At 36.9% G+C, this 13,954-nt stretch overlaps 1 protein-coding gene across 1 annotated transcript in view; it reads right to left on the reverse strand.

Moving 5' to 3' along the window:
- Positions 1–13,954, reverse strand: part of LOC107101470 (partitioning defective 3 homolog) — a gene marked incomplete at both ends in the record, with an annotated part of 175,735 nt that overhangs the window by 88,052 nt on the left and 73,729 nt on the right. Inside the window, 2 exons of the mRNA XM_015400405.1 lie at positions 9,777–9,905; positions 10,520–10,659. Of these exons, the coding sequence (XP_015255891.1) occupies positions 9,777–9,905; positions 10,520–10,659 (269 nt within the window). The remainder of the gene's footprint in view (positions 1–9,776; positions 9,906–10,519; positions 10,660–13,954) is intronic.

Raw genomic sequence — 13,954 nt, forward strand, 5'->3', positions numbered from 1 at the left:
GAAACTGTATGTATCAAATACGATACATTTGGCATTACAGGGTTAAAGCTGGAACTCAATGCTAATCCATTCATTTTGAATTGGGAAAGTTTCCTGGATGGATGGGAAGCAAAGCGTCATCAAACTTGGAAAAACAAAGTCCAGAGGATTGATTTTAACTTTCTCTTTTGGAATCCCTCAGTTGATGAAAATGCTTTACAAAGAGTTGAATGGAGAAGAAAGTTGAGCAAAAGACACAGCTTAGAGGTATGGCTCCAAGTTATAACTGAGCTATATTTCTCCAAACCACCGTTTTTCAACCAACATGATTCTCTTACTAAAAAAAAAGTCTTAATAGACTGACCCTGCATCAGTGACTCAGTTACAGTCCAGTGGTAAAAACATACAAGGGGGATATTAAACCACCATATCAGGGCCACTGAGGCTGGCATTTATGAAACAGGCCATTACTCTATGATAATTGTCACTACTACTATCACACATTTGTCTACCCAGTCCTTAACTCTTGCGTGTGACATAAATTTAACTGTCACATCAATCAGAAACCGCAATTAATTGTGCAATTAAGATTCTCATTGCTTGGCAGATATAGCCACTAATGGATCAGAGACAAGTGTGATATGATCATAAAGAGGGAATTTTAATGTAGTGTTTAATTGCTCTTATGTGTCCGTCCGTGTTCCAGCTGAGGCTACATGGGCCCATTTGTTCTTCCGGCCGGTTGGAAATGAAATATGCTGTTCATGTAGTGGCACAAAACGATGTCAGGGCCGTTACGGCCAATGTTATTACACTACTCAAGCATATGTGGCTAATCAGCACCATATTGCGCGTGATATTTTACACGGAGCATATTAGCATTTGTTAATGTTTGTGGATTTTTTTTAATATGCTCAGGATATGCTTGGATATAAACATATGTTTGAGTATAAGAGCAGGATTAGTAGCGTATGTTATAGTGGCACAGAGGAGGGTGTATCAGTGCAGAGGCCTTTTTATCAGTAAATATGTGGAGGAAGCATGGGTGCTTTGTCATTTTCAACATCTGCTTCAGTTTGTTGTGCAGTAAAACTTGATATCTGCCTATATAACAAAACTGGAAAATAATCCCCACAATCTAAACCTAAGACCAAACAATGATTGTAGCAAAATGTGTAACCAGTATTACATAGAAGGGAAATTATGCCTAGAATAAACATTTATTGAATGTTTACTGGATGAATTGAAGGTTTTATGGACAACAGACCAAAGTTTCCAGACCCTCAGAACGCCTCTGACTCCATCTCTATTTCAAATTAATTAAAGTATCTCAAAAACCAAGGCAAAATGTAAATCTTTTTCAAAAGTTAGGAACTAATTTAAAGATTCATATACCAACAGTACTAATCTATTCTAACATCTACTCTTAATAAGCACAACATTTTAACTTTTAACCTGTTGAGGGATTAAGTCTGGTGCATTCAAGTTTTTTCCAACTAAAATAACCTTCAAACTTACAACATACAGCTGTTGTCACGCTCTACCCGTTTTGCTGTATATGTTGGAAACTCACTAAGCACATTATATGTGAGTCTGAAGATTAAATCATATCTTATTTTTCTCTTTAAAAGTAACTTGTGTTTTGCATTAACTGTGTATTTGGATGATGAGTGTAATAGCAGGTGTCACATGTTATAACAGAAGAGGTTTAAAAGAGGAAGCTGCAAACTTACAGCACCATTTTATTTATTTATTTTTCAAGGTAAACTGTTTATCTTGGGTATAATCTCAGCACTGAGAGCATCTCAGCAAAGACAAACAATTATTGGCTCAATTAATCTGGAAGTTATTCAGTCCTCATTGGAGAAACTTCAAAAGTTCAGCAAGAAGAACAAAGTGAACCGTCATGGATGTAGATAGAACATCTGTACAGTTTAGCATGATTTAAGCAACACTATGTTTGGGTTACTGCAATAGTGCTTACATTAAGTTTATTTAGAGTATGGCGTCACACAGCTGTGATGGTTTGTTAATGCTAAACAATGTGCAGCAAAACGATTAGGGTGTAAATAAAGTCATTTGATTTACATCCAGTCTTATTCTAGATGGAGAGAATAATTTGATAAACTTGATTTCTGAATACTGAAAGTAATGAAAGTATTGAAAAATAAAGGTCATAGCTACAAACTGTTAGTCAAAATTATATATTTAAAAAAATAATATATCAAAACTATTAACTCCACTAAAAAGAAGTTAAACCATGTGTTTCATAACTTACTATTGGTACAGAATATATAAATATTTGATCCAGCTACATGTTAATGTTAACATAAAATGATTTTGCACCAATACCAATAAAACAGTCGGTCTAATCCATGTCAGGCATTATCAGATTCTAGAACAGCGGACACCAACCTTTTTACAATTGAGGGCTAATTCAGGGGTACTGAGTCACAGGAAGGGCTACCAATACTGACCTATGAATTGCAAGAGTCAATGTTCACCTAAACTTCATAGATTATATACACATATCTTTATTGTATCTTGAAATTTCTAATTTTATTTTAGACATTTTTATTTTGAAATCTTTATAAATGCTTAAATGCCATATATGATTAATGATGAAATGTTTTATAACTGATTAAAAAAAGAAGAGCAACAGAATACAATGAAATTTCAAACGTAGCTCACTGTTGAGTTGTTCTATTTTCAGAAGACTCTAAGGGCACCCCTTGTGGTCCTTGAGGGCCCCTTTGGTGCGTGCGGGCACCATGTTGGTGACCCCTGTTCTAGGCCCCGTCCACACGAAGTCAAAACGAACACGAAACGCTAATATTTTCCAGAACGTTTGTCGTAAAGACGGAGACGTAAAATAAATGTGCTCATCCACACAAATACATGAAAACGCTGCAAAATGTATGCCAGGCCTGTAAGTGGCGCTGTCGTGCCAAAGCAAAAATAGGCGACGAAATGTTGGGCATGCGCACTAATATTTATACATGGTTGCCCTGTGGGTCCATTTTCGTGGTTCAGTCAAATTCAGGTGCTGAACTATGTCGTCGATATTGCTCTGTTCTTCCTGGAGATATTCCAGAAGAAGAAGATTCTGTTGTTAGCCCGACAGCAGGGCGAGTAGCATGAGCAGCAACCATTCTACACAGTACGGCGCCATTGTGTGATACTGTGTCACGCATGCGTGTTTAGAGGCGACGCTATGACGCATGCGTGTAAAAAAAAAATGCGGCTAGAGCTTAAAGATGGAAACGCGAAAACGGCGTTTCAGAATCTTCCCACTCTGAAGGCTGAATAAAAAAAAGATCGTTTACAGACCCCCAAAATGCCGGCTTCGTGTGGATGAGAGGCTGGTTTGGTGAAAAATGTGTGCGTTTAGACCAGGGTTCGACTTCGTGTGGACGGGGCCCTAGAAGCGTTTAAACACTCCTGAGAAATGGCTTCTTCTTTGTATTATGTTTCTTGAAATTTACCAAAAACAAGCTAAATGGGGATAAACTTTGGGCAAGCTTCTGAGCATTGGTGTTGACCTAAGGAAATAAAGCGGCAGAGAGGCCACACAGATTTTTCTGCATTACTTTTGAAAAGGTAAGTTGTTTCCAAGCAAAACCTGGAAACTAGCTTGTTAAAATTAGTGGAGGCTGCAAAAGCTTGGTTAAACAATTTGACAAAATGTTATTTATTTATTTATTTATGTAAAAATAAATAAACTGTTTATCATTGGATTGCAGTGGGTAAAGTGAGAAACAGTCAACACCATAAAGGACAATTAACATATTTTGCTCAATAACAATTTAACCTTTTATCTTCCCTGAGTGTGCATGTTTATTGAAAGCTATCGAAGGCTGCCGCTATTGCATCCATAAGCATGTCAAAACACACTCTGACGGTGTTAATTAAGGATGTGATGCATGCTGGGAGAATAAATTAATTCCTCGGGGAGAGAGTGCAATGAACATGTAATGGAACATCCAAACAAAAGAAGATGTGTGGGATTTATGACACAAACATCAGTGGGCAAATGTTAACCGCACGAAAACAGGGGCTGGTTTATACTAAACTACATGCAGCCTTCTATGTGTGTGTGTTTTTTGTTTGTTTGTTTGTTGGTGTGTGTGTCTGCTATCACTCAGAGCAATTCAAAGCATCATCAGCCTGTCACTGAGGCAATTGGATGAATGACAGCCACTAAATGTTCATCTATGGGTTTAAATTTATGTGGATCTGAGCAATTGCTCTGAAGATTATATACATGCAAACACACATTCATCTATCCACAATTTCTGGGCCAGAAGGTAATTACCAGATCTGCTTTTCTATCATGCTTTATTTGCAATAACTGTCACAGGGAAAACACCAACCACCGTATCTGATTTATATATTTATTTTTTCATAAAAGAAAAATATGTAGGAGGTGATTGAATTCTATAATATTAGACTAGGAAAATATATGGTTCAAAGTACAAAAATATATACAAAAATAAATGGGTAAGAAAAAAAAGAGTTTACAAAAAACAATCCACAAGGATTACTAATGTGATTGGAGGATAGAAAATGCTGAGTCAATTTTTCCATTCATTTTCTTTTTTTTTACTGCAATATTAATAAGAGGTGAACAAAATCAAGCCAAAACACTCTAATACATTATCAATTATTTAACAAGCTAGTTTTTAAGTGATTATTGTGCATTTTAGGCAGTCAAAAATCACTGCATTAATTCAGTTAAAATTGAAGGAAGCTGTATTGGTTAAAATGTATTTGAGAAAGCAACAGAGAGACAGAACCAGAAAAAGAGAGAAAAATAAACAGAAGTGTCATATTAATTCTGTTCTATAAATAAAACTAGGCTGTTGGTCAGTAAGACAGAAAAGAGTGAAATGTAAAGACAGAGCTGCATTTCTGTGGTAAAATCTGCCTCGTTTTTTTTAGCAATGTAAAGTTTTAACAGCTCCTTTGGCAGGGTTAGGAGCCTTGGTGGCAGGCTGAGTTTTATGGGAAGTAGAGAGGTTGGACTAAAGGGCTTCCTGCTCTGTTGAGGCGCTGTGAAGCCCACACCTGCTGTCAGAGCCACTAAGAGCAGGCTGGATGAGGGCAGTAGCCCTGCCATCTGTTTCGCGACAGCCAAAGTCACCCTGTATGCAGGCGCCGCATCTGAGCATAACTCTGTCTGTCTGCAGGAGTGTTTCTTCGGATGTATGTGAAAATAACCAAAGACGTGCATTTGAGCACAAAAAGTTTGTTTGGATATCAAATTCAAAAGGGGATAAAATAAAAGTGTAATAAATCAAAAGACCACTATTTTTCACAGTCTGGATCATTTGTCACCTCATTTGTCAGCTTATCTTTGTATATTTTGGCCACTGTTCTTTAAAAAAACCTTCCATAAATTGACTTAAATAACTTTGTGCTACTTAAAGATTCTAAACCTTTCATTCTAAGATGAAGTCATGACGAACTGTGGGCTTTGACTAGGAAATACTAACTAGTGTTGCACCGATACCAGTATCGGACGGGGCCCCGATACTGCCCTAAAATGGTGGTATCGGTATCGGCGAGTACCAACAAATAGGGCACCGATACCATTTTGAGAGCCATACGTTTATTCAACTATTGTCACCCACTCCTGGTAGGCAATAAAAAGTTCTACTGGATTCACTTTGTATTAGATTTTTTTTATTGCTTCACAAAGGTAGGCAGCAGCTTGGCAAAGCCATGATGGCAATTATTTTACATTATTATGGTATCGGTATCGGCCGATATTGCACAGCCAGGTATCGGGTATCGGGGCCAAAAAATGGCATCAGCGCAACACTAATACTGACAACGTTCTTCTTTTTTTAGCCATTCAGATGAAGATCTGTTTGCATGGTTTGAGATTTATATCATTTTTATGCTACAGGTGCCAAATATGACAGAAAACTCAGTGACTGAAGGAGTCAGCTGGTCTTGTGACCTTAGAAAACACTTTGCCTATTCAGCCAGGCCAACAATTCCCTTTACAGACCCCCCTTTCAGAGACTTAGACAGGTATGGGGCATTGCAGGCTAACAAAAAAGCCAAACGACCCTGTTTCCAAAGGGGTGGAGCCCTTTATCCGTTTCAATTTGCATGTTTTCAAAACAAAACAAGGCTTTGTTGGGCTACTGTATAAAACCTCGAACTCAAAGCTATTCCTGATATTTTGAATTAAGAAAGTTTCCTGGATGGGAAGAGAAATGTCTTCAAACTTCAAAAGAGTTGTAACAATCTTGAATGCCTTCCATTTGTGAATCTGGTGCTAATGCTGAGCTGTCATTGGATGAGATAATGGGTAGGTCACTAACCTGGACAGGTGAGTCCATCAGATAAGAGATACACAGAGCAAACACTCCAGCACAAATCATCTCAAATCGAGGGACAATTCCTTAATCATTACTTAAATGTTTGATTTGTCGCCATTCCTTTTTTTTTTTTTTTTATGGGAGTATGATGAAAGAACATACGTATGCACAAGGAAAACATGTTCTCACTTAAGATTACACTGCAAGACCATCTGTTCCAACTGTTCCCTCCTTTTTTATCAAAAGAATCCCACATGCTTCCCACTCAAAAAAATTTTCAAACTTCTGCTTGAATATTAGCAGCATCTGGTTGTTTCTTAAACCTTTTAAAACACCAAAATACAGCAAAGGCTCATATATTAGCACTTGCAACCTTTATCATTTGGCTTCTGGTTGATGATACATGAAGAGGCATTGTCTGTTTTCGCAAGTTTGAACTCCAGTTTTACAAAAACTTAGAAAGATCTTAAAGATCAGTTTAATGATCAAACTGAAAGCAGTGCACTTTCTTTTCATCCTGTCTGGGTCTATAAATGAGAGAATTGTTGCTTCCGAACTAACCTCAAAACTTCATATTCTATATGTCTGCATTTTCGACTCATATAATCTATTTATTCAAAAGAGTTTTTATTCATCTTAGTCAATGGAATGAGGGCTGTTGTAAGGAGCTAAAATGGAGTGAAATAAGGCATTGAAAATACTTCTTTAAACCACTAAGAGAGAAAAATCTATGAATATAAAAAAAAAAAAAAAACAGCAAATGCAATTTCAAGGCAGCCTGCACTTCACAAGTTATTTCAGCAAAGGGAAAAGGGAGCTATTTCACTTGATTACCCGAGCAGAATTACACTAAGATTTTAACCACAAAATGACAAGAAATATCAAAGCTTTAGGGAGAGTTTAAGCTACATAACCACAGACACTATGGGATCTATATTTGCAGGGTGTTAAGACATAAAGCAAATATCCCAAGGACGTTAATAATGATGTTAACCAGATTACTGCACAATCAACACAAAGAAGTTGAAAGAATTTTCTCATGAAAACCTAGTATATAGATAGATGGCCTGTTTTCATTTTGAACAGTATGGTTATGTTCAACTATCTCTATAGCTGTACCACGTGTGAAATTCTCTTAAATAACATGCTGCAGTCATATTGCACATCTTTGGTGTTGCTGCTATTTTACAGGGTTCCTACAGAATAAGGCAAGTTAAATTCAAGACTTTTTAATGCCACTTGAAATAAAAATTTAAGACCAAATTCACAAGAAACAGAAGAAAAACCCACTTGAGACAACTTAACCCAAAGGATTATTATAACATAAACCACTGCACTAATGTTTCAAATTTTGAAAAGCTTCCCATACAGGAATAAAGCTAAAAACACACAAATGACAGATATATTTTAACAACTATTTAAATGAATTCACAAACTTTGTTTTAGCAGGGAACAAAACAAATCAGTTTTAAAGCCACAACATAACCAAGTCTTTTTTGCAGCTATTTTTCTTTGTATGGTTTTCTTAGTATGTTTGATTTGGTGATAAGTGGAGGCGTTGCAGAGACAAGGGTGGAACAAAACTGAGAAATACCGGCTGTTTCTCTGTAACTCCATTTTGACGCTTTGTTTTTCGCACTTTGCTTGTGACTCCACTGCCTCAATTCCCATCGTTCCGAGCTTAAATCGCTTCTTGCACAAAATAAACTGCGCCTCATGTATTTTCCCTGGTACTGGTTTTAGCCATGGAGAAAACTCTTGGTTGGATAGACAATTTTCGTTACATTTACAGATGCTCATATTTTCCAGACAAAAAGTAAATGGTGCATCTCCCAAATGTCCCGGCTGCAATAACACTTTTATTGGTTCCGCTATCGGGACGGAACCAATAATGGCGAGCCATCGTTTTTTTTAAATGAAAAAAAAAGTACATTTTAATGTTTTATTTAGATTACAAAAATAAATCATAATAAAAATAATCCTATTTATAATGTTTTAAAAATTAAGACCTACGAAAGACTGATTTAAGACATTTTAATACCAATTAAGGCCTTAGTTTTATTTTGAAGAATTCAATGCCTTTTAAGACTTTTTAAGGACCCGCGGGAACCCTGTTTTATCCACAGCGTTATATTAATTACTTATTCTTTGGGTGACTGCACAGTATTTATATTTGCAAAAACACTGTACAGTACAGAATTTTATTTGGTTTATTTTTAAGCTTCGTCACTTATTCTGTTATTTCCATACACTTTTAAGGCGCACATTGTGTGACCACTTTTTTGTAATGATTCTGCTACTGTAAAACCACAATTCCCCCATTGAAGGACAATAAAGGGATTTTATAAATTCCAGCAATCATTTGAATATAAATAATACAACTATCACCGTTGCAGAGTTTGTTTGCAATACACTAAGAAATTTCGCCATTTGAATGGTTTAAAGTGGCCTTCATGTGAAATAAATGGTTGTGATGTCAAACCTCACAGGAGGCAACAGGATGTTTAGACTTAGACTCAGACTTTGACTCAACTTTATTTATCCGTTGGGATTACTCCTTCAGGAAAATTCTGGTTCCAGTAGCTTATATTAGGGTCAAAGAGTTAAAGCAAGATGCCATTAAAGATAAAAATACAACAGATTATATAAAAAGAGTAGAAAAAAAATTGTAATGTTGTGGAATATGTTTCCTTTAGATATAAAAATAACTGCACAGCAGAGAGCTAAGGGAGTAGTTGGCTTATTGCACTTGAACTGCAGACATGTACTGACCTTATAAATAAGTAAAACATTACACAGACTATGCAGTTGCTACGATCAAAAACAAAAAAAAATCACTAAATAAAACAGTTCCAAATTTGAAACTATATTATAGCTGACATTCAAACTTAAATTAAATACCCAAATATAAGATGTAAGATTTTTTTCTGATAAACATTGTAGTCGGAAATTTTAGTTGCTCTTATTTCATATATTAATTGATCCTATTAACTCAATTATAATAATTTATCACTATAAAAGTTTTCACTCAGTCTGTTTCACATGCAAGGCCACACAATTCCCCTGTGTGAGGGTGTGTTATTAGACAAGACATGCCTTTTTCCAATAACAAACCAGATTCGTTCTCAAAGTTTATTCATAACATGTTACTGTTTAACCAAAGCGTCTGTAATTTGTTTTGACTCTGACAACTTTCCATTATTGTAAGTAAGGGGGAACGAATGCTGCCCAGGCAGAACAGGGCTGATTACTGTGATATAACGGTCGTATGATGAATTGTTCTCTCTTTGCAAAGATAAAAATAAAGTGCAGACTGAGTGAAATCCATCAATCTCTTGTTTATTCAACTGGAGCAAATAGTTGAATACTTTTTTTTCCCACTACAACATTTAAAAATATGTCCATATATCTGAATGTTAAACCAGCAGAGAAACCCATAAGCTGAGAGTGTAGTACAGTACTGACCACTTCTCGAGGCAGTATGGGGTCATCCTGACGAAGCACCAGCAAGTTCACCATCGCATCCATGGGGGTAGCTCTAAGTAGGGCCACCACTTCCTCCTGACTCTTTCCATTCAGGTCCACTCCACTAACCTGCAGGCAAAATGTTCAGCAATTACAAAGAGCAAACTTTAGAATGACAAGATGCTCACCTAAACATAACATGATCCTTTCCCCACAGTCATCTTAAGGGGGAATGAAAGTTGTTTTCTACTTTAGCATCACCATCGATCAGATTCAGGATCTAAACATTGTTCATCTTAAAAGGGTCACAGAGATTTTTGCTCCAACAAAAAAACTACTCAACGTTTAAATATGGATAAAAATACATAATATATATTGTTCCTGAAAAAATAGTAAATGGCATGTACTTATATAGCACCTTTATTCAAGTCAGGAGACTTGACCAAAGCACTTTACACTACATTCATTCACCCATTCACACTGATGGTGGCAAGCTACATTGTAGCCACAGCTGCCCTGGGGCTCACTGACAGAAGCGGGGCTGCCGTACACTGGCGCTCTGACCACCATCAGTAGACAATGTAGGTGAAGTGTCTTGCCCAAGGACACAACGACACTGAAAGTCGAAGTCGGGGCTTGAACCGTCAACCCTTCGATTTCAGGGCAAACTCCTACATCCAACGCCACTGTCGCCCCATTGTCTGAACAAAATGGATAGAGATGATTCAAAAGCCCTGCTTTACCTCCAACAGCCGGTCTCCAGCTTTCAGTCGTCCATCTTGGATGGCAGCCCCTCGAGGAAGAATGTTTTTAATGTAAATAGGAGCACTTCCACCAATAGGGACATCTCTGGACGTGATGCTGAATCCAAGACCCTCTGCGCCTGGTAAGACAGAAGAACACAAAACAAAATAAAATAATAGAAAACATGAGAAATAGACAGAAGTAGATCCTCAAAAGCGGCCTTACACGTTCTTCTTCGTTGTAGTGCTCTATCACTTTTAACACCACATGCTATGGGTTCCACATATTGCAATTATTTAACGTTTGTCTCGTCTGTGTTCTGGGTTATATCTTTGAATTCCTGTTTGAGGGTGTTGTTCAGTAAGCAGTGCTTTGTGCTTTGGGTCTCTCCAATAGATTGTCTTTTTAGAGCAGTCTTGTATTGTCAAATGTTAAACTCTGACTCTGACAGAGGCCTGTTGGGCTTCAGACATTGTTGGTTCTTAATTGTTCTTTTGTTTTGTGATTTACTAAAGTTTTGAAGTTGTAACAATGATCTATAATGTGCTGCTTTTTAAAATCGTTAAGCTTATTTTAATCAAACTTTTTAAATTGTTTTTTGATTCTTCAGTATAACCAGATCAGGATTTGGTAAGCCCGGTTAGCCCCTTTGGATAGCAGTGTTGTCACATGCTTTATCAATGTAAGGGAATGCTTGCTGGAATATTAACAACATAATGAAAGCAACTCTCCACTGTATTTGTATGCTAATCCAAGAGGAAAGAATACTGCAAGTCACTGACTCTATGCATTCTGTAGCATTTCCTCAGACAAAAAAAAAACCTTCAACCAATTCCTATTATAAGCTAAACTAAATGCATCGTTTTACGAATATGATCAATTTGAAATGAATGAAAATGTACTTGTTAACCGACTATTTGGTAAAGCATTTTGAGAAGTGTGTTGCAACATGTTGTAAAGTACAAATTGCTTACTTAAACAATTATAATCACCTTTAGAAGAGTGGTATCCCTTCTTAACATAGGTGCTGGTGTGTTTGGGATTTTTCCCCTTTCAATAAAACGGAATATTTAATAAGTTCCTGTTTACTAACATTATCTTGGCCTAAGATTAGTTTGATAAACTAAAGAGGTTTTATTTTTGAACTGGTTGACTTTCGACATTTAAACATATTTTTTCTGATAAAGAGTGGGCGAATATATAACCTCTGCTAATTAGCTACCACTGGCTTCTTCTAAATAATGGCAAGATGGTTGAAAGTAAATCAAGTTTGAAATTTCTTTGATATAGCATTAAAAAATTTAACAGCCTCAATGGAAAATTAATTAATCAGTGTGATCAGAAAGATGGTTAAAAGTCCTATAGGACTAACTATGCTGCGTGTTTTTAGCGGACTGGTTGGGAAGTTACGTTACACGGTTTTCAGCTGAGGCTTTTCAAACGGTAACAGCAGTGATTAGTATTCATGTCAAACTAGCTGCTCATTTCACAGAGCAGTCAGCACCTCTGATAGTTCATCATGACCTACTTTCCCCCATGTGTCTCTCAGGCAGGCTGTCGATCTGTCTGTCAGCCTCCTGACAGTGATGAGGTGATGAAAAAGGAACGCTACGAGGATGACAACTTTTTCCTGACTCCTTCATGCAAACAAACTTGTAGAAGGGTAAAGAGATTGCTTATGGAGATAGAAAGTGGAGCTGTTGAGGATAATGATGCTCTCTGATCTCTCCATCAGAGCACCATGATAACTGAGCAGACTGTCATCATTTATGCCGAACATTAAATATGCAGTTTGTCTTCATGACTGCTAAACTTTTAATGCAAGGTTGTTCGTATAGTTACTACAGAAGTTTGTCTTATTAGGGGCGCGTTAAGCATTTTAGTTACTTAAAAAAGTAAATGTGAGCAGCTCCTTTTTCAAACTCAAATGTGAATTCATATCTTTCTCTTCATTGCCAGATTATTACAAAGCATCTTGATCCTACAATTTATAATTTAAACAGATCTTGCAGATTCTTTGTGAAATAAACATATGAAACCTTTATCACCTGTATAAATGGGTTATACATTTAGGGATTTAAAGGATGCATTTTAGGGTTGAATACATCATACACCTTTCGTCAGGTTGTTCTGAGGTTTTTAGAGGACCCAAATGCAAGAACGGAAGCTGAAGTGGTTTCTTGCAGATTTAATGAAAAAAAAAAAAAATACAAAATCTAAAGTTCAGAACTGATAGACAAGGAAAATTTAAGATAAAAATACATGAGTAAATATTAAAAATTTTACCTATAGGATGCTAATATCAGGGGCTCACTGTTACTACACTGACTGTGCATATGGGTGCTGCCCTGGGAAGGTGTGGGGATGCTGAGGATGCCAGCACTGATGTGAGGCTGGGCTAAGGACCACTGTGCTCTCTTCTCTGGCCCCCTGCCGCTCCTGGCAGGTGTTGACAGGTCTAGCAATTCAGCAGAGACTCCCTCCCCTGTGTGTTTAAGATCTTTTGGGGTCCCTAGCCTCAGTTGTCTCTTTATGTGTGGGCTTGAGTTATCAGCTGCTGACCAAGAAGGAAACATCCGTTTCAAAATCAGTCTCTACCAGCTTGACTGAGATTTGTAGCCAAATTCCCTTTGGTAAATAGTTCAATCAAAAGCCTAAAATCAAAACAAAAAAAATCTGCTTTATAAAACAGCTCCTTTTATAAACTCACATAGAGGCAGTGAATTCAATTTCGCTTTTAAGAAACCAAGGCAACATTGCAAGAAATGTGCACAGCGCAGAGGTGGAATCTGGGTTTCTGTCTCAAAAATTAACCAGTGAGTGGGTTTATTTTATACATGTCAAATAAAAACGTGTATAAAACTACCCATTAAAGGGAGTTTGGGGTGTAACAGCAATGGGATTAATTTTATTTTCCCTTCATAAAAAAAAAAACACACAGTGACAGAAAATGGGTTCTGACGGGGCTGAATATTAAACTGTTTGGATACAATAACCAAAAGTACAATTGAAAGACCAATAAACCAGCTCTCAGGAATGTTGATGATAAGATCACACTACTGGACTTTTAAAAAGCCTATAAAACTGATGAATAAATAAATTAATTTTTCTTTCACAAATTAATAATAAATATTTGAAACCTGGATAAGATTAGATGGTTAACATGACAATTACCAAAACACATTGTTACTTGTGTAGAGATAAACCAATTTATTTGAACTTTACTGTTGCTGCAGACTGCAGCAACATTAACATCTTCCCCCCACCGCTTCTCCCCCCCAACAGTACGGCGAGCGTTACGGGACAAAATGTCTTCCACGACGTCCGCATCACCTACCTTCTCAAGTGATGAGGTTTGTTTACATGGATAATTTTACAGATAGTATTCTCAGGCATGATACTGCCATCTATTGTTCAGTACCGTCTCAGTTCAT

This window comes from Cyprinodon variegatus, unplaced genomic scaffold (genome assembly GCF_000732505.1).
Source record: "Cyprinodon variegatus isolate N-32 unplaced genomic scaffold, C_variegatus-1.0 Scaffold1099, whole genome shotgun sequence".
Lineage (NCBI taxonomy): Eukaryota > Metazoa > Chordata > Actinopteri > Cyprinodontiformes > Cyprinodontidae > Cyprinodon > Cyprinodon variegatus.